Source organism: Neopsephotus bourkii, unplaced genomic scaffold (genome assembly GCF_033783945.1).
Source record: "Neopsephotus bourkii isolate Nb327-2 ecotype Australia unplaced genomic scaffold, CSIRO-AGI_Nbou_v1 NB_1204, whole genome shotgun sequence".
In the NCBI taxonomy this organism is placed as follows: Eukaryota; Metazoa; Chordata; class Aves; order Psittaciformes; family Psittacidae; genus Neopsephotus; species Neopsephotus bourkii.
The window spans coordinates 26,262-51,961 of record NW_026901689.1 but is presented as its reverse complement, the minus strand read 5'-3'; the positions used below and the strand labels follow the sequence as shown (position 1 = coordinate 51,961).

The window sequence follows — 25,700 nt, the reverse complement described above, 5'->3', positions numbered from 1 at the left end:
CCCTGGTAAGAAGATGCTGGGGCAGTTCCCATGTTCCTCTGTCCCCAGCCACAGGGGCTGGGCCTGGGTGCTTTCTCAGGGTGCGCTGGGGAGCAGGGCTGGGCTGCAAAGGGCATGCAGAGTCTTAAGGTAGTGTATGAAAGACCTTTGGACTACAAAAGCCACACACAGTGAAGCTTTGCAGGGCTGCCTGGGTTCATGCAGGGGAGATGCCTCACCTCAGATCTCACAGGCTGGTCACAAGTGTGCTCGAGACCATTTTTTGGAAAGAGCTAGAGGTTGGTTTGCCTGAAACTTGCTGCAAACACTCATCAAGCCAGAGACTCTGACAGAAACTAGTTGTCTGTGACCTGGGTGATGGTGGCTCTGGTTTGTGGGTTGGTTAGCTGGCTCGCACCATAGTATCAGAGCCATTGAAGCTATTTGAGGACAACTGGAAGGGTTGTTCCCACAAGTGCTGCTCTCCTGCTTGCACTCCCAGGCACAGGGCTGGATCTGCAGCTCTGGCACAGTGGAGAGCTGCTGTTCACACAGTGGGGCACATGCAGCTCAGGAGGGCTGCCAAGGGGGACCTCAGCACACATACTTGTCCAGGCTGCCTTGTCACAGCAGGGCTGTACTCTGTAAGGTGGTCATCACAGGCTGATGACTACGTGGGGATGTGATGCGCATCAGGAGACACGGCTCCCCCTGTGGGCTTCAACAGGAAAGGGAGCAAATCCACGGAGAAGACTTGGTGTCTCTTGAAGATGCTTTGTTTGTGAAATCATCAAGGGTTTGGTATTACCTTGTGTGTAGCTCCTCTGATAAAAATGTGCGACTTTTTAACTACTCCTCTGTTAGAGGAAAAGAGACCTGTGTGGCCCTGAGTTCACAGAATCATAGAATAACAAACTGGTTTGTGTTGGAAGGGACATCATCCAGTTCCAACCCTCTGCCATGGGCACAGACACCTTCCACTAGACCAGGTTGCTCCAAGCCCCGTCCAACCTGGCCTTGAACACTGCCAGGGATGCGGCAGCCACAGCTTCTTATGTTAATGATTTTCCTTCTCAAATCTAGTTTGTTTTTTTAAGCTAAGTTTCTCACCAAAACAGATCTTATTTAAGACAAAAAAGGAGAGGCTAGACAAAGCTCACACAGGGAGAAGCATTCTCTTATTGCCTGGGGCAGCAGTATCCTGGCAGCAGGATTGCTGCCAGCAGCTCTGCCCTAGGGTGGTTTGACCAGGTAAGAGAGGGTGCTGCACAGGAGTGCTCTGCTAAAGCAAACCTTATCTGGCTTCCCTCTGTCTTTTTCTCCGCTCTTCTTATGACAGCTAGCCGGGCAGCTGTGTAACTTGCTATGGCCATGAACTGCTCCATAGGAGGTTTACTGAAAACGTGCTTATGGTTTATTCGCACGTCCAGGCCATACTGGAATTTAAGTCAAATGGCAGTGTTTGCCAGCACTTGACACCACCTCCTTGCCTGCCCCATCTGCTCCAGCTGCTGTCTTGGGACTGCAGCACCAGCTGCTGTGTCGGTTTGGAGGTTTTATGAACTGCATGTGCAGGAGAGGCTCCTTCCCATCTGTGTGCATGGTACCAGGGGGGATTCTCCTACCTGGGATATGCAGCATAAAGCAGGCCTGGCCATGTGTTGCCCCTATGCTTCCCTGGAGTACCTCGCTCCTCCCCAGCAGGTCTGCAGAGCATCTTCAGCACTTGAGTCTTGGGCAAGGGTTCCTCAGACCTGTTTTCCTAAATTGTGCCCACCTTGACAGTGACAGTTGTGCAACATTTTACTCCTGCAAACATCTTTCTTAAAGATCCATGGCCTGGAGCAGAGTCAGAAACAGAAGCCTGTATTTTCTGTTGGAGACGCAGCGCTTTAAAGCTCAGCAGTAGATGGGACCATCTGTGGTCCTCAGTTCCTCCTGCTAACCAAAAATTCCAGGCTGAGGAAAATGGGAAACTACCCTGCAGCAGTAGTGAGTCAGGAGAGGCCATGGGCTTTGGCAGAGCCAGAACTTCTGCTTGGATAGAACCTGAGTGTTTGAGTAACTGGGAGCAAGACCTTGACTGAGAAGCTGGCTCAGTTCACCCGGCTGCCTCCAAAAGCCTGTGAAGTGCTGAGTCAGTGCCGTGCTCTGAAAGAGATGGTGTGCCTTGGCTGCACCTTGGGATGGTGGAGCACACATGTCCCATTGAACCTCTTTGATCCTTTCTGTATGGTTCATTCACAGAACAAATCTCCCATTACCTTTCCTTTGGCTCTTGTGACTGGCTGCTACAACACTGCCATCGTCTGCTTCACCTTCCTACCAACTTTGGCAAGCAGAAGAGGACTGCCTCATTGCATGAGCCCTAGCTCTATTTCCCTCTTTCTTTGCTGGAGAGTCCCCAGCAGCTGCAGCAGATCTGATGCTAACATTCAAGTTTTGCTTTCCATGTTCTGTGCACTAGTGCCTTTCTTGTTCCTGACAGCTGCAGTGACTGTCCCATGGCTCTCTGTGCCCAGCTCAAAAGGAGTTACTTTTCTAGAAGTGCCTGGGCTCCTATTTTGGCTCAAGGGAGCAGGAGTATTTTTCACTGCCAGGGTTGGGCAGTGCCAAGGCTGGTGTGCATGGTGGGATGCTGCACAGTGCAGTGCCCTTTAGGCTGTGACACCTTCAAGCAGGGGCTGAGCAAGGAGCCCTTTCTGGCAGCTGATCCCCACACACGATGTTTGGGAGCCTTTCCGGAGGAGGATGCGACCCTACAAAATCCCTAGCCTGCAGATGTTTTTCCGAAGTAAGCATTCAAGCTATCGGTCTTCCTAGCCACATGGGTTTGCAAACTGTAACAAATCCCTGGTAAGGCGTTTAGCTCAAAAAAGAAAAAACCCAAACCATCAGGAAATGCCCCATTAATGCACTGGAGATAGAATCAAGCTGGGAAACTCCAGGCTGGGCTTTAACAGCAGAGCCCGTGATGCAAAACCCATGTGTTCAGCAGGCCAGAAGCCAGGAGCCCCAGGCTCTGATCCCAGGGCTGAGCTATCCAGCTTGGCAAATAAACTACAAAGTTTATTAAAGCTGGTGGGGGGGAGGCTTTGTTTAAATTTCCCCATGCTTTCCTGGGCAGGCTCCTTTTACCATATGCATTAACAGTTTCAAAGGCACTTTGTTACTTGGAGTTCCCAAGTAAGATGTCTTCTCTGACCCACGGCAGCCTCTGTGGGTCTCCCTGCTCAGCTGCAGTACAATACCTCATCACTGCCTGCATGGAATGAGGACGTGCCACTTGCTGGAAGAGGGATGTATGTGTGTGTGTGTGTGTGTGTGTGTGTGTGTGTGTGTGTGTGTTTCCCATAAGGCCATCTACTACAGCATGCACAGTAAAAACTCAGAACTGATTGGTTTTGGTAGAGTTTGGTTGTCGGTTGGTTTTTTTGGGGTTTTCTTCCCTGCTGTGATTAAGAAAAGCTCTTACTCAACAAGAAAGCATTTGCTAGAGGTGTGCCTGGCCTTCATTAGTAGATAAAAACAGTTTATAGCTCTTTTGGCGCTGATAATAGTAAGATCTTTGGACATGTAAGATAAAGAAAAGCTGATCTGTAAGAAAACTAAGTAGCTCAAAACTGGAATATATTTCTGGAGCCAGTTACTAGGAAGGAATTGGGAGTTTTACCCCAGGAGCAGGGAACTGGAATGCTGGCTTTGGATGTGGATTCAGCAGCTGGGCTATTTTTGACCTGTGAACCATTCTAATGGCTGTTTATTTTAAGGTCATTTTCTGTTTGCATAGCATGTACACCCTTCTGGTGGGTGGGAGGCATTATAAAAACAATCACTGCTGTGCAGAGCTATAAACTAAGCTTGGAGAGGGATGGTAAAAACAGAACTCACTGTACTTACTGCTTTAAAACCTAAAAACATCTGCTTAGGTCATAAGGTTTGTTGACCCACTCCAAGATGCGGCCCCACCGGAAAAATACCATTTTAGTTAACACAGACTACTGCAGGGGATTGCAAAAGACTTGGGAAAAGTAGGTTAAATGATAACATGGTATAAATAGAAAGGAAGCATCAGATTTGGCTTTCTTTTTTTTCACTCATGCTTACCTCAGGAGCAGTAAATAGAAACCTACTGGACTCACCTCACAGCTAAGGGCTAGCCAGCCAGGCCTGAATCCCAGCTCCTCTTTAAGGCTCTTATTAAATAACAACACATTTATTGTCATATTTGTTCTGATTTCTTCCTGTTGGCCGTATCTTTATTTGCACACAGTCTACCCATACAAGTTCATCAAAACAGTGGCAGTTTACAAAAGACAGTAAAAGTGATTACTTTGAATCAAAATCTAAAAAAGCCTAAGTCTGGCCATCTGGCAGGCGACGCACTGTTTGGAACAGGTCATGGTAAGGAAACAGTTTATTACACTGGCAATGTACTCCCAGCCATGTTCCTTTTCCAGAGCATAAAATACACAATACAAAAAATGTAATCAAAGTAATAATGAGTTTGTAGAAAATCTGCTGCAAAACAATTGCTGTTGTCTGATTTTTTTTTACTCCCATGCTACAGTATGATAAAATACTTGAATAAACATGGTTTATTTCTAACTTAATTTGAACTTTAAAGTTGAATTCAAGTGAACTGTAAAGTCTTGGGCTCCAATCCTGGAACTACATAAAGGATCTTAACTCTGGGTTTGTGAGACATTAGGTGAGCCCACAGGTGAGTCTCATGCAATGCCTTGGGCTCCTGCTCAGGAGAGAAGTGGAAGTGCAGTACTTCACAGGATCTTAACTTGGGGCATTTTCCTGGATTTTTCAAGATTAAACAAGTCTTCCCTGCGCTACCCTTTTACCTGATAGGCTTGAGTTCATTAAGTTGCTGGTAATTGTAGATTAACAGCCCATTTTTGAGATCTAGGGCTGGGCACTTAGTTGAGTAAAGTGCAGTAAGTCTCTCCCCTCCTCAACTCACTCCTCTGCATAATTTTACCCATCCCCTTCCCCTTTCCTTTCTGCCTCCTGTCCTGGTACCATCAAAATGGCCTCCTTCCATGTGAGATTGCTGAATGATCCAGTGCTTTACTAAGGTGGCTCACACTGAGCCTTGCATGAGCTCCCTGCATTTGGAGCACTATTCCCTTAGTGTTTCCAAGTTGAGAGACCCACTTGTAGAAGTGGAAGCCTGTGCAACCTTACCATGATGAGCAACTATCCCCTCAGGCTGGCAGGCTTGCACTGAGCATCTCTGATGTACATGCAATGCTCATGTGGAACAGGAGTTGGAACACACCTTGCCATGATAGAGCAACACACTGCTAGCAGGCAAGTGTTTATGATTTCTTGCCCCTTTCTCTCCCAAGAGCCAATCTCAAAGCATTTAAGAAAAGAAGTCAGTATTGCTCTGTATTTAGAGACAGGAAGACTAAGGCACCAAAGGTTGAGCTCACTTGGCCAAGCCTGATCTGCAGGTCTCTGCCCAAGTCTGTGTTCTTCACTGAGCTGTTGCTCTCTTCACTCGTGTCATATGAGACACATTCTCAGAGGGGTAATCCCATTATTGCTCCCCATACAGGCACCCCACACAGGGGCTAAGATCCACCATCCTAGGCACAGCTTCCAGGGAAAACATCAAGAAGGATGTGCATTGGAGGCCAAAAGTTGGTTTCACAATGCCTAAATGCCACCTAGGAGGTGACCCTAGGAGGTCAGCTATGGAAAGATGACCAGGATACGTCTGAGGTATAGAACTCAGTGTCTGCTGGCCACTGGTCAGCTTTGTCATCATCAGACTTGTCGCTGTCATCACCACTGGAGGGTTCATAGCCTGGGACGGCAGAGCAGATTGGCTCCTGCTGCCTGCAGTCTGCCTCCGCCTCCTTCTTCTTTTCTGCCAGCAGCTGCCTGTAGCACAGGTTGCAAACCCTCAGGGGTTTGGGGGACAGCCGGGGCATCAGGAACCTCTGCCTGGAGCAGTCTGCACAGACAACAAAGCCACACTTGCGGCAGTGGTGCCTTCGTGTGAGCGTGGAGAATTTGGTCTGTGTGCAGCGCATGCAGATATCCGTTGCCTTGTCTGGAATCCAGGGAGCCGCATGCTCCGTGGAGGGCTGCCGGCCCGTCTTTGTCAGCAGGTGCCTGATGCACTCCTCCAGATGGCTGATCCACTCCTTCCTCTCCGTCAGGGAGGCTGCAGAAACCACAAAGGACTTCTTGGAGGTTTTAATCATCCAGCGGTTCTTCATCTGTAGAGTGTCTGGCAGCGTCTCCAAAGTGACATCTTCAAGGGGAATGATGTGCTGGGAATTGTACTTCCTTTTGTTGATGACTATGCTGCCGTAGACAAGGATGTCATTGAAGAGGAAGAATATCCGAGGTTTTGGTTTCTTGCGGCATTCTTTGGTTAAAATCCCTTCTCCTAGAAGGACCCTTCCTGGCACAGCTAAAGGCTGTCCAGAAGCCCCAAAGCAGTTTTCCACAGCAGCAATGCGCTGGCTGTTGATCTCAGTGTTTGCAAGATGGTCCACCATCTCCAGCTTGCTCTGAGGAGAGGAAAGTAAAGAGGGAAGCGGTGAGCCTGCAAACATTTGCACCACGGTGAGGCTAAGGCGAATGCATTCGTAGATGAGACGCTTCTAAAGCAACCTGAGGTTACGATAATCTCCTTACCAATCCTCACTAGTTTGTTACCTTTACAAGTTAAATTTTCAGACTTTATGGCACCACTTTGCAACAGCCTGATCTATACTGGGATAGTTCAGTTTGCAGCAGTGGAAGCCCCTGAAAGGCAGAGCCAGCTTTTCCATCACAGCTATGCTTTTTACTAGCATAACTGTGCTAGTAAAATAAAGACAGAAAAATAAAGAAAGTTGTTTGGTCTGAATCTGCTCTTATGCAGGCATAAGTACTTACTGTACTATGTAAGATGAAGGGTACCAGGACCCCCTGCTTTTATCCCTCTTGGTGCTGGGAGCTAACTGATGCTGTGCTGGATGCAGGCTCAGGGAGGAGATCCATGGTCTTAGGAACAAGCCTCCCATTTCTGACTGCACACCCACTTTCTCAAGGATTAGTTAAAGCACACAAACCCCACAATGCTGTTTGGGGCCACAGCTGAGGCAGGAACAAACCAGTGCAGGATCACTTGTTCCTTCTGGTCCTCCCTGCATGACAAAAAGGGAAAAAAAAAATAAAAGGAAGAAGCACCCACTCTGGGAATGAACCCACACAAGCCAAGCCCTTCCTCCCTTCCCACAGTTACATCGGGGGCTGCCGGTGCTTCCACTTGAAAGACATGTTATTCTTAAAATAGCCTGATCTCTGCTGAAGCATGTTTATGTGTCCCACACCTCTGCACCCTCCTTCTTATACAGTCTCAGGTGTCAGTAGTCTTCTGGGGCTTTTTTAACAGAAAACCCTAGATAGGTGTACCTCTGCAGTGAAAGCAGATGCTTGCTATCAGTAGTTTGCAGTGAGGAAAGCGCTCCTTGCTGGTTTTGTTGCACCTAGTCCCTCCTGCCCTGAGGCCGGCTGGCCACGGGAACCTGAGTCATTTCCTCCTCCAGCGAGGTAGCTCAGCCAACACGAGGCAGCTCCGAGGTCACAGGGATGTGTGTCGCCCTGGCTCCTGTTAGCAGTTCATTGAATCACTGATGCAGAGCTGCTCCCCACGGTTTTCCCTGTTCTCCTTGTCCAGAGTCCCTGAAGCCATGGGGGTTGGAGGGGAAAGGGAAGGAGAGGAGAACAACACAACTGACCCTGTATGTTTGGAACAATGATGATTTGCATTCTTCCCTTGCCCTTCACCCCAAATCATCCTTTTGGTATGCTAGAAGGGAAACCACAGAGCTGTTGCTCAAGGGTGCCACATGCCATTTACCGCTCACCTGAGCTAGCTGGCAGACAGACCTGTTAATTCCTCTGAGTTCCCAGAATTTCCTTCTCTAGAGCAGGCCAGGGTACAAAGGCACAAAGTTAAGATGCAGGTTTAGCCTGGGGAGACCTAAATGAAGTGACCTTCCCTGCAGAAATCGAAAACCCTAGAGAAATACAGAGTGGCCAGTGCTCCTGAAAAGCTGGCTTCTTTGGGGACTCCCTTGAAGCAACAGGAGGACCCCAAGGCCTCCAGCTTCCTTCTGGAAAGGATGTACCAGAAATGGACTTGATGGAGTTGGACAGCATTAGGCATATCCACTCATATAGGTATGCTTCAGTGTGAAGGGCAATGTACAATGAACTGAAATGCTCGGACGGAGGGAATCTGGGTGCCTGACACGCTCAACAGCAGCAGCTGAAGAAATGCCTCAAACAACCTGCGATCTCAGTATGGACATGCAGAAGTTGTGCAAAGGGATTTATCACTGCTGTTAGAAGAAAGGCTCTGTTCTCCTTGATGTGTCAGCCCAAGTGGACCTGAGCATGGAAGGGAGCTGCTCTGCTGCAGGACATCCATCCAAATCCATTCTGAATTACAACAATGCACCATGTGTTTTGTTTTTTTTTTCTCTCCCTCTTAAATGAACAAATAAGGCTGAAGAACAAACAGGCAGGGCAAACTGCTCTACAACTGAACACCAAACTCTCTGACTGTGAATACCCAGAGTCACATCTATCCTGGAATGTGTTTTTGGGAGGTTTCTGATAAACAAATCCATGGATGAAGAGCTGCTGAGCGAAAGACCAAGATGAGCACATAAATAATAAAGGAAAAAGAAAAACTGAAATTACAGCTTGGGAAGTTTGGTGTGGAAAGACTGTGAATACAACAAAATACTGTCAAGAATTTCTGGCAGCAGCAACACCAAGTGGGATAAACCAAAGCAGTTAATCCTGTTCCCACCAGTCTCACTTCCTCATATTTCTGGGTTATGGAGCATCAGCTCTTAGCCTGCTTCTTTTACTTTATATATTTTAGAAGCATGGTCCAACCCCTCAAGCATGTACAATGCTTGATATGACTGTTTCTAGGGATCCTCCTGTATCTGAAAACTTTTTGTCAGATATAAAGATTGTGCCTGCAAAAAAGCCAGGAAACATGAGCTTATTTTCAAAGAGAAGTGCTAGCAGTGGAACAGCAGTGGTAAGATGTAAAAATAAGAATACAAATTTTAATCTCTTTTCTTTTCCTGTTTGTTCAAGTTTGCACTCTCAGGTAAGCAGGGTCACAGTGCTTATTACCAAGGAATACATATGCACATGTGTCACATGCAGCAGAAGCGTACAGAGCTAACATGAGGGTGTGAAGATGTACTTTACAAATGTGCTACCTTTCACAGGAGTTTTTGGCATGGCAAGTTTGGGGTTTGTTTTTCTCGTCAAGATCTGTTGGTTCTGCAATGTGATCAAGTATTATGCAGTGAATATATAACTCTGTGAATACTACTAATATTCAAAGGAAAAAGAATACTATTTGGCAGTCCACCAGAAGTAAGCAAGCCATGTCTTAAAACAATGAGCTCTTGTTCACCTGTGATTCTAAGCAGCCATGTTGATGCATGCCAGGCAAAGCATTTCAACTGAAACTCCTGGGTCAGGGAGTCTGGGGTATGTTTTCAGGTCGGTATGTATCTAAGGCTTGGGCATAGCAATGTAGTGAGCTGTTCTACCTGATTCTTCTGTGCTTGCTGTCACACAGAACTGACAGTCTTGGTATCCACTGCATACCTAATGCATACCATAATCAAGGGACAGTCCAGGCGTAATGACATGTGCTGAGATCTGACTGCCAAGGTCTGCCAGCAGAAAATGCCCTGCACCTCAGCTCTCTGCAGCTCTTCCTTACTTCCTCCTTTTGCTTTGCCCAGCTGAGAACTCTCCCCTAGAGTTAAGGTTGGTATAAGTTCTTCCTCACCAAGCAGAGTAAGCAGGATGAAGCCACCTTATAACAACAGCAGGCATTTAGAGCAACAAAACCATAGTTCCTGTCCTTCTGCTGACATAAGGGATTTCAGCTTGCCTCTCCCTCCTTCCTGGCATGCTGTAATTGCAGGGCTGCTGGGTGCAGGCTCTGGCAACCCTCTTCCAGCCATGCTCATGAGGAACACATTTCAGTACATGTATGTTTTGTGACTGTCACATTAGGCCTTTGATTAAGAAATGCCACCAGTCCCAGGGGGATATGGACAAACAGAGCTACTGGGCTTATTGCCACTGTTGCTCAGCACACCCAGAACTTGTGTCACATAGGGCCACAGCGAGGGCACAGCTGAGCGGTGGCATTTGAGGAGCTCAGACTGATGCTACCCAAACCAGCAGCCTGAGCTCTGTTGTGGCTCTTGTGCAGACTCGGAGGTGTCCATCAGCCTTGTGCAAAAGGAAGGAAAACCTGAAACTCAGGGGAGAGCCTCACCCCTTCCTTCTGCCCTGCTCTCTGTCCATTCACCAGTTCTCAAACAGTGCAGCACTGCGCTGCTCCACCTGCACTTCCTCCTCCACACTGCCGCTCCTCAGCATCAACGTAGAAAGTGACCACAAGAAGAGACATCCGTTGGGAGCTCTGGAGCTGATGGGACTCACGTAGGAGCATGTAGCGAGGCCACCCGTTACATCCTCAGGCTGGGCACGGGCTCTTAACAAATTACATACGTAGGCTCGCTGGTAAGTGCCACCGAAGGGAGAGATGAATTCTGTCTCTCCCAGCACCTGAGAGCCCACGAGCCTTTCAGAAGGGATGTGTGGCCAAAGGTGGGGATTCCTCTCACAGAGGAGATCACCCCTGCGGCTTTGCTACGTGGTCAGACTCGGTAACTTATAAGAGTTCCTTCTAAAAGCCCAGTAAATCCGCGCTCTACCTGGCACTCAGGCCACGCACAGACATCGGGGTGCCGCAGAGCGGCTGCCCCGCGAGCAGAGCACCGCACTCAAGACAGAGACACGCAGGCGGGCCGGGCCCTCCGGCGGCGAACACGGCCTCCCCCACCGCTGTCCCCCACAGCGGGCGGAGCAGAGGAGCCAGCTCGCTGCTCTCCGGCTGGCACCTCCCGGCGCACCAGCCCTGCGCCGTAAAGCCTAAGTTCCTCCACAACTCTCCTTCTCTGCACCAGCTACCCTCCCTGCCGCCGTGCCGAGCCGAGCCGAGCGCCGAGCCGAACCCCAAGCCCCGCCGCTGTCCTCGTACCTCCGTGGAAGTGCCTTGGGGGTCTCCGGCGACCAACCTCCGGCCGTTCAGCCCCAACCGACTCCGCTCCGCGAAGCCCAACCCCCGCTCCCGCCGCTCCGCTACACAGCCCCACCCACCTCTGCCCCCAACAGCCAATGGGCGCCGCTAGGCTTGGCGTGCCTCGGGGAGCCACGCCCCTTCCCACGGCCAGTGCAAATGGCGGATCGGGACTAGGCGGCGAGGGGCTGCTGGGGTGCCGCGAGGGGAGCGCCCAAGAGCTATTTCTTCTCTGTGGCGTGGGGGTGGTTGGGCTTTGGGTTCGTACGCAGAGCCGCGGCTTCTCGCGTTGGGAGCCGTTGCCTGGTGCCTGCTTACGGGTGCCTGTGGCTGCTGCTCCCCACCTACAGTGGGCCCTTTCCGGCCGCCTCTTGTTAGTCGACGCCTGGGCTGGCGCCCACCCGGAGCCGCTCCAGGGGCATCTCTTGAGGTGGCTGCGTGTGCCACGGGCCGCCGACCGCCCCTTCGGTGCGTTGCTGTCCGGAGAGAAGCCGGGCAGGTGAGCGGAGGCCGCGTCCCTCGGCACCCGCTGCGGCTGCCCCCTGGCTTTGTTAAACACCTCCCGTTCCCAGGGCCCGTGCTGATGTATATAATTCAGGTGCTTGCACGCTCTCTGTAATGGGTTTTCTATTTTTAATGGGAACTGATGGACTTGTCAAGGTGTTTAATATGTGTGAGTCTTTTTCTCCAAGTTTTCATTTTCTTTGGTAATAATAATGTGGGCTGAGAAGCTCATGGTGCGCTTCAGCGCTGAAGTGCTTGGGCAGTCATGAGAGCTTCCACAAGACCTTATTTCTTAATACTTTATGTTCGTGTCAGATGAGCAAGTAAACGAGGACATGGACTGAGCTAATTGCAGTGTGTAGCCCTGTGGCAGCTTATGGTGAGGGTTACAGAGAGGGCTGTCAGCAGAGCTCAGTAAAACCACCGAGGGCAGGCTGCTGGTGGAGCTGGGAGTTCCAGGTTATTGGTAGTGCTTTAGTGTGGGAAGTGGGGGCGCAGCCTTTGCAGACCAGCTCTCACAACTGGGAGCTGTTTTGTGTTGAGCCTGGACACCAGCCGTCCCCGTCCTGGCAGCCTCCTAAGCAGTCTTCTGGCTCTGGGGACATCTGGCCAGCTTAGGAGTGAATCCTCAACATACATAAAGCTAACTGTAAATATACAAAGCACTGAACTAAACAGTTTGTCTTAGCTGCCAGAATAACTCTGATATAACCAGCCACAGATTATTAGTTTTAAATTGTTTTTTCTGTCTATGTGCTAAAATTATTGTGCATTTGCTCTCCCGTGATCCTAATCATAGTTTTACCACTGAGGTGTAGTTGAGTTATTCTTGTTGTTGTTTCTCAGTATGCTCACCTGGTCACTAATCAGTACATGTTGGCCAAACATAGCGTTGGGCTAGCAAAACAGCCTGGGATTTGAAGGTTGTTTCTACTTTTTCCCTCTTCAGTCAGAAGCAGAGGTGTGTTCGGGCAGTGGTTGCATGAGGTGAGGGAAGTCTCAAGGTACATGCTCTGCATGTGGTCAGTGTTAAGCAGTTGCACTGGAGACCTAACTTTCTGTGATCTTTTATTTGCCTGTTTTGGAAGCCATCACATCCTTGTTTGAATGCCTTATTGAGATACAGTCTTAGAGTTTAACCAGTAGTCTTAAAAGCTATTCAATTAGGTACAGTCAGGAGCTCTTTTTTCCTGACTGTAAAAGTGAAACATTTGGGGGATCACTTGAAAAAGCTGCAGCCAAAATTATCAGCTTTTTAATCCAGCTAGAGCAAGGTAAAGAGGCTTTATCTGATCTGTTGCTTCTGGCATTTTCTCCAAACCCACTTGTTTCTCAGTAGCAGAAACATCTTGCCCAACTGGGATGCAATAATTTCAAAGCAAGTAAAAGAAACTGCAGCTGCTCATCTGAGTCAGCCAAAGGTAAGCTCTGCAGGGGAGAAAATGGCTTTTTATGATCTTCTAGTGGCAAAGTTACTACAATAGCCTGCAGGAAAAGATTAGTTTATACTAGTTACAAAAACATCTGTTAAATTCTGAGCTCAGTGCATGTTAAAAAAAAAAAAAAGGCAAAACAAACAGGCATTTGATAAAATTATTTTGAATAAAACTCAATATTGAGATTCAGTTTGTGATGTCAGGTGCCTACTGTGATCTTAGGATAGACAACTGTTTTAACTAATTGACTACATGGGGCATTTCATCAGTGGACAAGACAGCTTTTAGCTATAGAGATTTTATTGAACTGAGCTTGGAATACTCATTACTTAATGAGCGAATAAGTCAACGTGTTTCATTATGTGGGTTACTTGTAAGGAGGAGTAACCTCTGTCCTGTGCGCTGTGAGAGCACAGTGTGCATGAAGGGATGAGTGTCTGTCAGATCTGGCTTCTGGGGGTTTCAGCTCATCAGCCTATTTTAGAAATACAAGAATTGCCACAATCGATTTGTGTCTCTGAAGCCCTACCAGCATCATTTGCGTGCTTTAGGAATTAGGTGCTTCCAAATCTGATGGTGCAGAAATCGGAGCCCTGCTTGGCTCTTTCAGTACAGACTGCAACTTCAGACTGTCAGCTTCCAAAATAGCACTGATTCCCATGCCTTAGAATGGCTGCCAGGCAAGCCCATTTCAGAGGATAGTTGTGTCCTCAGCCCATGTACAGGCAGTTACCCATTTCTTGAGCTGTTCCTGGGAGTCTGGCTTCAACGTGGTTGTCAGAGTGATGAAACTATTAGTGGAAGCAAACTTGAGGCCCACTTTTCTTCTGCCTTTTGTGTAAGGACGGAGTATGCAGTCGATGTGCTTTTGTACTTACAACAGCATTGTTGTGCTTTGCATGTGTGCAGCACTTTATTCTGAGGATCCCAAAGTGCAGCAGGAATTCTAATAACAGTGTTAGGGTTTCTGCCCTTCTCACAGAGAATAAAACTGAAACTTGGAGAGTTACATATGGTCACATGCAGCTTGATCACTGAAATAGAAATAGTGAGTTATTCGCTCTTGTTTTCTGCAGCAACGGGCTCTTGTGCAGAGTGAATCACTTGGAAGGCTGAGGAACATCCCCCAGAGCTCCTGACTCATGTCCCTGTGTGCCCCACCACAGGGTCATGCCCCAGCTTGGAATCCTCAGTGTTCATTACAAAAGCTGTCATGTGCAAGGAGCACAAAGCCACTCACACTTGCAGACTCTAAAGTTACAAGTGTGTTTCATAAGAGCCTTTGCTCTGCTGTGCCTTGCATTCTGTGCCCAGACCTTTAGCCCTGATCTGCAGGTCACATATGTGCAGTGCTGTGCATGGACTTCAGGTACAGTTGGAACTGAAGTCTTGAACAGCCAATAATAACCAAGCAGGTAAACAACAGAGGCTAAATTTAAATGCTGTGTATACATATGTAATAAGTATTTGCTGTAGGCTGGCTTCTACAAAAAAAGAAAGAAGGAGAGATATTGTCCCCAGTAAAAAAGATGTGGTTATCTGCACCATGAGAAGGGCTTGAAATCAATGTTATTATAGGCTGTATACTGGTGTTTGTGTTAAGCAGCTGTTTGTGGATCTCAGTGCTGTCCTTAAGTTTCAAAATTCAAAAAATAGCAGTGAAAGTGGTGAAAGAGGAATGTTAGGCGTTTCCCTGCTAAGCCTATTTTGGTTTTCGATAGCTTGTTCTATTCGTAGTGGTCTGTAACTGTAATCACAGGACAGTTTAGAAGATCTGATCCAAAGCTTAGTATGAGTTCTAATTTATGTTTTGGATCAGCATGTAATATGTAGTTCAATTTATATCCCCCTTCTTAACTATAAAATACTCAGGGTATTTCATCACTGAAATGTTCTTTACATATGATGTCATCAGTGTTCTCTGTTCTGTGTGGCAGTACACTGTCAGTGGGAGATGTGCTAAAACTTGAAACTTAAAACCATGAGCAAACCAGCTGTGGCATCAAGCAGAGAGTGTGCTGGAATGTGGTGGGTGTCAGGAGGGCATGCTGGACCTCTGGTGCTAGGCCTGGGAAGATGCTACTGCCTTGTGGTGCTGAACACCCCCCCACATCCCCCACTTCCTATACTGGCAGCCTTTCTCCTGCCTTCTGGAGCACCACACCCTGTGCCAAGTTACTTAGTCTCAGTTTTTTTCAGCTTATGTCACTAACTCACGCTTTCTTTCACCCTTAACAGTTTTTGTCTTCATTTTCTGAATGGATTGATCAAGTGGGTCTGTCTCCGTGAGTCTCCAGGTAGCACCCAAGGACTGCCCAGTACAGGGACATACTGCAGAGAAAACTCAGGATTTTGTTTCCTTCAGAGGAGCAGGAGAGGTGAATAGGTACTGACAAACAAACAGTAGGATTGGCATGCTGCCAATCCATTATTTCTGAGCAATGTTTCCCAGTAATGGGAGCAGATTCTAGTCGAAATATGAAAGGGAAAAGAGAGAAAGATGTGGAGTAAAAAGATGAAATGCCAAAACTGTGAGAAGGTGCAGGTATTATGTGCAGAGAGGAGTATAATATTAAAGGAAAAACACGTGAAATTAATGTGGAAAAGAGAGGTGTGCCTAAGAAAAGCTGCTGAAAGCATTTTGCAGCATGATGTGAAGAGAGTACTGCATCTTGTGGGCTTAGCCTTCCTTCCAGAGTAACATCATTCTGTGCATGTTCTTCGTCTGAACTCTTTTCCTATTATTGCTATCCTGTTTAAACAGTGATCTCATATTCAGAATGTGCTTTTATTGCACAAGATAAATCATGGTGAGCAATTAGCTATTTCAAACACTAAACTAAGGTAGATTAGGCATTTCAAATATTAAAGTGGGGGAAAAGCACCAGGAACAAGAGTGTGATAATCATTAGTCAATTTGAAAAGATGTAAATGTGTTCACCTATGATTGACTGATTAGTCAAAGACACATGAAAGGATTTCATTCATAAGTCCTGCTTTGCCCATGGATATAGCTTCTATTTATGTGAAGAACATGCTTTGGTCTCTTTTCTTTTGGAACCCAAGCTGAGCGTGTGTGTGTTGCTCCGAAAGCAAAAATCATCTCTTTGTAAGGGGCCCGCGCCTCACCCCACATCAATGCCTTTTGTGCAGGAAGGCATCTGCTGTGATTGCCTGGGGAAATTTTATGCATCAAGTGCATATTGCAGAGAGCTCTGGGAAAGGGGAAAAAAAATAAAAAAGGAAATCCTTGTTTCCTTTTGTGTTCTTCAAGTACACGAGAAATAGAAAGGTGCTGTGGTTTTTTCAAGGTGTTCTGCTGATCTCCTGGAAACAAGAGAGCAGATCTCAGCTTGGCTGAGATCCTCACCCATTGCCATGCTGGATCTTTAAATGGAGGGGTGCTGAGCTGAAGAAGGAGTCATGGGTATTTCTTATCAGGTGGAAAAGGTTGATTGGCTTTTAGAGAGTGTATTGCTGCCTGGGTTGTCCAGGGTGTGAGATGTGACATAGGCTAGGGTGGAGGATGTGTGAAGGATCACACCTTCAGTTGTGAAGTGTGAAAATTGTTGTCTGCTTGAAAAACTGGAGAGATTTTATGTAATAGGAGGTGTGTGGAGGACTGTTGAGGGACATCTGAAGGAGAAGTTGAGGAAGGAAGCTGTGAATGCTTCATCCCTGGCAGTGTTCAAGGCCAGGTTGGACAGAGCCTTGGGTGACGTGGTTTAGTGTGAGGTGTCCCTGCCCATGGCAGGGGGTTGGAACTGGATGATCTTAAGGTCCATTCCAACCCTAGCTGTTCTATGATTCTATGATTTTGCTCTATACTTCAGCTTAAGCTGAGCAAAAATTGTCCACGTGCATGCCCTACCGTCCTATTTTTTTGGGGGGGAGTGGAAGGGACCTGCAAGAGTTAACGTTTTCCTCAGGTTTCTCTTGCAGGTGTACTGAAATAGGCAAAAAAGCCTTGGGTTTTGTCTTCTGATTGTTTTGTATTTTTCCTTTTTTGTGTTTTCTCAGAATGAACTATTTCATCTCCAACCTCAACCCTGAAGAGCAGCTGGGGGGTGGCAGGGGAAAGCACTGCAGTTTGGCTCTGTATCAGTTGGGCTGTTTGAATTCATTAGCTTGGGAGCCCTCACGAATGCCTCAGGCTGTGTACCTCCTCATGCACCCAACTTGGGAGAATCTCTTACCATTACTGCATGCATTAGCCTTCATTAGTACAATTAGCATAATAATTCATTATTCCCTACAAAAAGATAAAGCCAGTAATACATATCTCAGTACCAAATTCCTCAGTGCCTTGTCTTGGGATTGCTTTATTTTGGAGCTGTTTACTCTTTATATCCTTCCATCTCCTAGAAAAAAGAAAGCTGCTTAATTGTAAAACTGTTTGGGTCAAAGAAATGCACTGAGATGATCTTTCACGCATGCTAAATAAGTGATCTATGGGACCCACACCGCTTAGCCAGCCACTCAACTGTTGAAACTGCAAACTTCATCTTCTTCAAGCACAAAAGCTACTTAGTTTCCCCGTATTGAAGACTTTTTATAATAGCAATAAGACAACTCTAGAGAGAACCATCTAATATTAACTCCAGGGAGTAATCATCTAATCACAATCTGGGGGTGATTTGGAGCACTCATCTGGACCAAATGCCTCGCAACACCCCAGGAGTGGTTTTATTGCATGATAGCAGTACCCCATTGAGCCTTATTGCTTAATTAAAAACAAATTCCCAAGTAATTTTTTTGCCTTTCCATAAAAACACAGTAGTACATAGCATGTATAAAACATCTATTAAATGATGGTACATGCAAATTTACATTGTGAGATACAATCCGTTTCTTTACCACTTGGGGTTGAAGTTAAATGTAAAACCATTTCCTATAATCTGTGCACTGCTGTGTTTAGAGAGGAATAAATATGGGAAAGAGAGGTTCATCGTAGGATGCCTTGTTTTTATTAAGTGATATGTTTGGTCTCCTTACAAAGGAGTTCAAATTCTCATCCATCTTGCAGACCTAATAGTCAATCAACAGTGTGGCCTTTTCTGCTTCCTCCTGGAGGTTTCCCTAGTATGCTGTCATTTCAGTGCAGATCTACAATAGGAATCCTGTATTTCTGCCTGGAATTTAATTCCTCTGAGCAGAGAGAGCATGAGCAGTGCAGGTGATGTATCTGGGATACATCTAGCTTACAAGTGGTGTACAGGTGTCCTTTGTGGATTTTGTAGTCTGGTTCAAATTAAGCATGATTGGTGTACAGCTGACTTCTGCCTGCACTGGTTGCATGGCTCAGACGTCTCCATCTCCTGCAGTTTGACTGGGACCACTGCTACAGCTGTGGCTGCTCTGCAGAGGACCCAGAGTGTGGACGGAGAGAGTATGAATGTCCTTTTTAATACTGAGGCATGCGTCAGCATCCCAACCCACAGCTCCCTTAGACCTTTGCAGAGTACTTTCATAGCCCCAGATGTAGTGCTCCCCTGAGGACTTTGAACACTGTTGATATGTTACAAGCAAAGAAAGCAAATCCAAGGTTTTAAGTGGTTGTCCAAAAATCATACAGGAAGTGCTAGAGACAATGCTTCAAATTGCTGCTAGCCAAAGCTGTACCTGGGCTTTTGGCCACAGCAATAAATGCGGAGGGGAAGGGGAAATGGTTGGCATGACATTTTCTTCAGATTTGGCACTCAGGGTGCCTTTAAGTAATTGATGGAGATAAGCCTGCAAGTACATGTTTTTAAATATGAGAATTAGTAGTAACTATTACTCTAGTTGTTTCACATGCCAAAGCCTTCCAGCGGTGCCTACAGGCTCTGCATAAAAGATACACTTGTGTCAATCTCACCCACTGTGGCCTCCACTCTGTTACATACAGCCTTCTGGTTTTCCCTATCAAATCATGGTTGTCCAAGGACTGGTGGGAGCTGAGGCCATGTATGAATATCTACTGTTGGTAGCACATTGCAGCATTCAGGGTCATAGAGGCAGCATGCTTTGTCCCATATTTAGATTTTGTAAAAAATAAATGGTTTATTTGGTGAAACACTTTGCCAGAATGTTTTGCTGTCTTCATTTTAAATGTCCCTTTAGAGAGACGTTTAGTGTTGTGGTTTGGTACAAAGAAGTTACAACACTGTACTAAGGAAATGAATGAGAGTAAATCTAGTCACCTGCCTGAGGTCAGGCTGAAAGCATGGCAAAAAGAATAATTAACCAGTTCTGTACATTGGCAGGACATTGGCAAGAAAGGACATGAAAAGACCTGTCAGAGTTCTTGAACAATAAACATTTTTACCTGAAAGGTCTCTGCTGCTTTTATTAGGAATGCCATTATCTTCCTTTGATCCAACACTCTGGGACTGGCTGGGTGTATGGCTGACAGAGCAAGTAGCCAACAAAGGAAAGACCTTAGGCTTTAGTACCTTTAACGAAGAGTTTCTCTTCCCCCTTAGATATATGATATTTTACAAAGGCTCTTTTCATCTTAATGCATCACGCAGATGGCTGTATGCGGTAGGACAAGCACACACTGCTGGCTAAGGGGCAGGGTTTAGCAGGCTCGCTGTCAGACTTGACTGGCCCTCAGCGTGGAGCTGCGGGAGGCTCAGCAATGCTCCTTACCGGCCCTGCCTGTAAAGCAGCCGCCACTGGCACTGATACAGCCTGCATGCATTTGCAGGGCAGCGCATGAGAGCTGCCCCAGAGCAGGGCCTGGGCAGAGCAGCTCTGGTAGTGTTTGGTTTGATTTTGTCTGGGGTTCTTTGTGTTTAGAGGTTTTTTTTTGCAAGTGGGTTTTGAAGCAGAACAGGGGGTTTATTAGCCTTGAACAGAGCAAGAAGAAACAATCACGCCCTACCTTGCGGCACCCAGACACACTGGACAGCTGTGGACTGCTGGAGCAGGCGAAGGCATGCCTCAGCTGCATCAAACCTGCAGTTTGCTGCGTGCCTGCAGCAACATTGAAGGGTTTACAGAGTACAAATCTAGCCTATTCTCTCATCTGAGCACTTACTTTTTTGCCATCAGGACACAGTAGGTGTCATATATCTGCATTTATCTGGCCTTTAACAAGATGAGAGTAGAGAATCTTAAGTTGATGGTTCTGGGACATGTATGAAATGTATGAAGGAAATGGAAAGTGTGATATTTTAGTAATTGGAAGTGCCTGGTTTAGTTTGATTCTGGATTTTTTTATTTCATTTTGGCACAGTAGGCAATTTAGAAAATATATTTACAGTAAAGAAAACACAGTTGTTATGGAAACATCTGAGACAGGCAGCTGACATAGGATAAGACATGCACCAGATTAGCAGTACAGATAGACACGGTAGAAAAGGCAAGTTCATGTAAGGTAAAGGAGCAGTTTCTAGGCACCGTTTACTCCATGGGTGGTTTTTCACTGACAACGGGGGGGGGGCCCCCCCCCCGTGCGGAAATCACTTTAAAACTGTGAGCATGTGGCTCCATCTTCTGGTACCAGAGCAAAACGCATTGACCTGGGCATAGAAGGAGGTGAGGAGATTTCTATAGTATTCTTACTTTAGCTGCAACAAAAACAGTAGCAACAACAATAATAAAAAAATATTATTATAATAATAATTGCCGCAGATCCAAGCCACAAGTTATTAATGTAGTTTTCCTGAAGCTACATGGGAAGAAAACTGTAATTTGAAACATTTTCTTAAGTGTGTAGCCCAAAAATTGCCTTGTCTTCCTTTACAAAACCAGTGTTTGATCAGAGCATGGACTGTACCAGCAAAGCCTGGTGCCTGTGTAGGTGCTAATATTGCCTCCTGCTTGTAGCTGTAGGATGTTTTTCTTTGTTTTTCCCCTCCCCAACAATGTATTTGGCAAAGTAGCTAAAATTCATGATACACCATGGAAATGCTATCTGGGTAGAAGCAGGAATGAACGGTTCTATGAGGAAGACTGCCAGAAGTTAAAAGAAAATAAAGCTGGTTAATTACTTCAACAAACAGTGAATGTTGTTACAGTGCATACTGCACGTTCTTAAGTGAGCTTGATTACTCAATCTGTTCAAATTAGTAACTCATTTTAAACAGAAGTAAGTCATTGTTCAAAACTAGAAGATGTTATTGTTCTCTGGGTAAGCCTTGGGTTTTCTAAGTAATCCTAAATAATTGCCCCAACTTTGTTGCTTAAGAAAAACCTCTTAAACAGCACAACAAACCAGAAACAAAGGTGATTACTTTGATGCTGTGCTGTGTTGAAACTGTTGGTTGCAAGTCATTGCAAAGAGGAGATATTGCACTGTAAATGCGAAATTTAAAACATGGACCATGTGTGTAACTTATTTAACTTACTTCAGTGGACATATGTAAGTATGGTTTTTGGTTTCTTTTTGTCACCCTAGATATTGAGCCTAGGTTATAAGGGACTGTCTGTATGAATTATTAGTTCTTAGTCCAAACTCCTGTATGGCAGACCTGTGAGAATGAGGGTGTGGGAACATAAATTTAATGGTCCCACTGCTTCTGCCTGTACTTGTGCCACTCTTCCACTAACATGAGTGGTGAGTTATTTGCATGCATCAGTTATTCATGGTGAGGGTTGTGTGGAGACCTGCTTGGAAAGAGTGGGTTCATGTCAGCCCAGCTCTTGTATGGCAGGGAGTCATAACACAGAAATCACCCCTAATAAGAGCAATGCTGTGGAAATTAAAGATAGAACTAGCCTTTATTCCTTCAGTGGGGTACTTTCAAGCCCCCCTCAGAGGGAAGCATTTTAAATGGCCACAGGCTGTGCTGATATAATAGGTTTATATCCTCTACGGCTTGCATTTATCCATTCTAAATTGTCCCTGCAGGTGGAGTGCATTGGGCTTCCCCTTGGTGCTACCTGAAGTTTCCTTTTGAGGCTGTCCCGTGTTCCTATGACCTTTCCCCCCCCCCCCCCCCCATTTAACATTCGGTTTCATCCTGTTCCATTTCATTGGTGATTTTAAGCTTTAATTTCTAGGGTCTGTGGCTTTCTCTGTATCCTGTGGATTATTCTAAACGGATATACTCACCTTTCTGAAAGATGTCACAAGGTGACAACTCTAACAGTAAATAAACACTACAGACCTCTTTAAGGAAGTACAACCCACAACAAATCCTGCCTGGATTGTGCTTGATAAATCAGATCTTTTGCACAGACATCTGGAGATTCTGTTTGCAAATCAAATGTGCTTCCAGCCAGTCTGTTTTGTAGTCATTGTTACCATAATTCAGGTTAATGTTGTTGCCACTTTTTACTTGCTAAAACACGTGGTACTTTATTGCTAAAAAAAAAAAAAGTGCCTGCTTAGGAACAGAAGTTCTTTTAAAACCCTTCTTGGAAGTTTGCTGTTTGGAGAAACAAATGTCAAATCAATTGTCCTAGCTCTGAACTGCCATTCTGAAAATGCAGCTGTGGGAAGAGATTACTTGGGTACTGTGATGGGGAGCACATAAGAATCTAGATTGAGAATTATGTAGCAATAGAGACCTAAAATAACAAGTGGAACAAGTAAACTCCTGGCTTTTCCTACAAAGATTAGCTTATAAAATACTAGATCCCAAGTGAGAGTGTTCATGCCAAGTTTTAAATCTCATTTGAATTTTTATAGCTGTTATAATCTCTGATATATAACCTTGCAAACAGGGTCTTGTAACAGAAGTGCTGAGTCCTTTGACTGTTGCCTCCCAAAAGAGAGCTGCTGCAATAAGCTACAACTCTGTGATAAGTTTGTAAGGCTGCCTTATGTCTGCATATCATCAGTGGGCCTAAGCTGGGCTCTTCACATTATTTGAGGGTATTTGTATGTGATCAACGATATGAGGTTGTTCCAGCAGTATCAGCTTTCTAAATGTAACAGGCACAATGCAGTATATCCTTATCCACTGAAATGTTGCCACAGGGAGAGGCTTGGGCTTGGACACACTGTCATGGAAAGTAAAGAAAAGCTTATTTATTCTTTCTTTTTCCTATCCTTATTCTTCTATATTTCAGAAAGAAATATATATTACAGAAGAAATGGAAGTTCCCAAGGAGCTTGGGCTGCAGAAGGATTCCACGTGCTAACGCTCTTTTCCATCTCATTATCATAGGCTTGCAATCAAACTCTAATTTTTGAAATAAAAAACCTGCAGGATTCTTTACTGGGACTATTAAATCTTCAATCTTCATTATTTAGGACGGCTACTTACCTTCTACTCAATGAAGCCATAATGCAACCGCTCCTATAAAAACTATCGAAATGGCTACTGTGGCACTGAGTAGATTTTCCTCCGTGTAAAATAATCCTCCGTGAGTGAGACATAACTATCATTCACATTAATTAGGCAGCCATATAATGGGGTGTTCAATAGCTATTACATCATTTAAATTCTTCAGTGAGCACCTCAACCACCCAAGAACTATCCAGCTGAACATTTCTGAGTCCATAATTTTGAAATAATCCTTTAGAGAAAGAATATGCATGGCAGAGTGTTGCAGACAATTTCACACACACACACAAAATCATTTTATTCAAATTTATGGGATTATTTTAACATTTATGAGAAGTGCATAATCCTATTTTTCCTTCCCTCCCAGAATAACAGTGCTAGTAAGTGTAGCCCATTTTAAGGCTGATACTGTGTGCACACTAGAGGATGGCCAAGGAGCTGGTATTCGGAGGTCTGCCTTGGCAGTTGTACTCAGATACACCACAAGTGTATCCCTAAATGTTTTGTTGCAAGCCTCGGGCTCTGGAGCCATGAGGCTCAGCTGAGAAACCCTGACTCATGGACCAGTCAGGGTTGAAGGTTTGTCTTTCAAGTCTTAACTTTTGCCTTTAACATGCATATGAGGACTTCAGCATTTATATTCAACTTTGGTTATTGACTTAAAATTCATGAGGTCAAGCCAAAGTCCTTTGGCATTTCTGGTAACATTGTACTTCCCAGAAACTATTATATGAATATTATTATTAATGTTCTATTTTTTTTATATATGTTAAGATTAGTATCTCAGTCAAAAATACGCATGGTTGTCATGAGGCTAGGAGCTCATTCTGACAGCTGAAAGAAATAAGGCTGAATTTCTTAACTAATACACTAGGATGAAATTTCTATTATCAGGCCTGTACCACATCTTTTAACATGCTGTTCAGTTGCCTACAGAACATGGTGGCTGTTAGAAGACTGGTCAGCACCTGAAAGCTTCTGAAAATGTTTTAAATCAGTGTTGTTTGGCAATAGTTACGTGCTATGGGAATAGTTCCTAGTGGAATGAAAAAAGGTAACAGCCTAAAAATAGGCTGGGGAGTGAGGCAGGATAGGCAGTAAAGTTTAGGTTGTGCCTTTTCCCTCAGCATCCTGGTTCAAAGCTGTCAGTTATGTTATGTTAGACAACTGTATACTCGATATTTTTTTTCTCTTCTCTTAATGGTTGTAAGGTACTGTACCTCATCTGACTAATACACTAATAGAAAACAGCGGAGAGCTCTTAATTCAGTATTAAGTGTTGCTGGCTTCTCCGTAGTTCTCTATAATTCCAGTCCAACAGGCAGTGTGCAGAGCTAGATGTCAAAACCCATCTGCAGGTAAAGCATCAGGTACTGTTTGTTCTGCAGCCCAGGAGGTTTGTATTTACCAGGTGTAACGGCTCTTCTCAGCAGCAGTGGATGCTTGATCCTCCCTCTTTCACATTTGCTCACTAATTTAATTAAACCAGGACACTGGGGGAGATTTTTGCCTTACCAAAAGAATACATTTTCATCACAGGCTGTAAGGAAGGTGAGTCGGGGTTGAAGTTAGTTACCATAGGAATGACAGAATTAAGGAAGGTGAGCCTGAGACAGAGATAGGTCAAACCACTGTGAAATTCCATGGAATTGTCCATTGACAACAAATAATTTGACCTGGTATGTAGAATCGTGGTCTGGTGAATGTTGTAAGCGCTGTAAATCCAGTTTTTGTTTGTCTAAAGGGATGAATGAAGGTGAGCATTTGTTTTATAGGTCAACTAACATGTTTTGCTCAGCAAGCCCCTGTATGCTAACAAGCTCACCTTGGGCGCAAAAAGGCAGTACAGCTGGGCTAGGAGACACGGCTGATAAGGGTTAATCTTTCAAAGTGCTCAGGTGCTTTTCATATTGAAAGAGCTTGTTTAGAATTTTGGTGTTGTCAAAGAGGCTGTGGTGGTGCAGGAGACTGCCCTGATATAGTTGCTACTGATGACAGGGGATCTTCTATCCTGTTGATGCTGCTTTCAACTTCATGTGGTGCATAGGCTGTTGGAGCCTGAAAGGAGAGCTTGTGGATTGTTGAAGCTTGTACTTTCATCACTTAAGGTCACAGCAAAATGAAGGGAGATTAATGGAGGAAATTGTAGTGTGCGCGGTAGTGTGACCTTCAGTGTGAAGGTGTCAGTGACTGCAGCAGGAATGATAAGGTGACCAGAACTTTTTGTTAGTTAAAAAACATGTCTGTGTATGGTTCTGGGACTTGTAACTGGTGAATGGATATGTGTAACTGCTCTGGTAATGGCCTGAGGAGTTACCTCTTTTAAATAAAAGCAGTGCTGCCCTGACTTTGAGAAGACACTGCTCCCCTTTCTTGAAAACATGCTGCTGATGCAGAGGAGCA

At 45.5% G+C, this 25,700-nt stretch overlaps 2 protein-coding genes and 2 long non-coding RNA genes across 11 annotated transcripts in view; 2 read left to right on the top strand and 2 right to left on the bottom strand.

The window, feature by feature from the left end:
- Positions 1 to 4,668, top strand: part of LOC133218149 (uncharacterized) — a 32,214-nt gene extending 27,546 nt beyond the window's left edge. Inside the window, exon 2 of the mRNA XM_061364289.1 lies at positions 4,661 to 4,668. Coding sequence (XP_061220273.1) covers positions 4,661 to 4,668 — 8 coding nt within the window. The remainder of the gene's footprint in view (positions 1 to 4,660) is intronic.
- Positions 3,455 to 8,029, bottom strand: PLEKHF1 (pleckstrin homology and FYVE domain containing 1). 3 transcript variants are annotated; one of them, XM_061364306.1, is made up of 3 exons: positions 7,866 to 8,029; positions 7,038 to 7,142; positions 3,455 to 6,521 (listed from the first exon to the last, which is right to left on the bottom strand). In XM_061364306.1, exon 3 carries the CDS (start codon positions 6,507 to 6,509, stop codon positions 5,688 to 5,690), a length of 822 nt encoding a protein of 273 aa, XP_061220290.1. In that variant the 5' UTR covers positions 6,510 to 6,521; positions 7,038 to 7,142; positions 7,866 to 8,029; the 3' UTR covers positions 3,455 to 5,687. The 3 variants fall into 3 exon arrangements, with proteins under 3 accessions (XP_061220290.1, XP_061220291.1, XP_061220292.1); XM_061364307.1 differs by having other exon boundaries at positions 7,068 to 7,142; XM_061364308.1 differs by lacking the exon at positions 7,038 to 7,142.
- Positions 8,030 to 11,472: 3,443 nt separating this feature from the next.
- On the top strand, positions 11,473 to 23,261 carry LOC133218160 (uncharacterized). 6 transcript variants are annotated; one of them, XR_009727069.1, is made up of 6 exons: positions 11,479 to 11,633; positions 12,975 to 13,059; positions 14,151 to 14,448; positions 15,313 to 15,452; positions 20,300 to 20,437; positions 23,080 to 23,261. It is a non-coding gene; the product is annotated as an uncharacterized LOC133218160 (long non-coding RNA). The 6 variants fall into 6 exon arrangements; XR_009727068.1 differs by lacking the exon at positions 11,479 to 11,633 and adding an exon at positions 11,647 to 11,719; XR_009727070.1 differs by lacking the exon at positions 12,975 to 13,059 and having other exon boundaries at positions 11,473 to 11,602.
- Positions 12,716 to 14,286, bottom strand: LOC133218161 (uncharacterized). The gene is made up of 2 exons (XR_009727072.1): positions 14,155 to 14,286; positions 12,716 to 13,066 (listed from the first exon to the last, which is right to left on the bottom strand). It is a non-coding gene; the product is annotated as an uncharacterized LOC133218161 (long non-coding RNA).
- Positions 23,262 to 25,700: the final 2,439 nt, after the last annotated feature.

Coding starts and splice junctions, on each gene's coding strand:
- PLEKHF1 (XM_061364306.1), bottom strand. CDS start 6,509: ATGGTGGACCATCTTGCAAACACTGAGATCAACAGCCAGCGCATTGCT.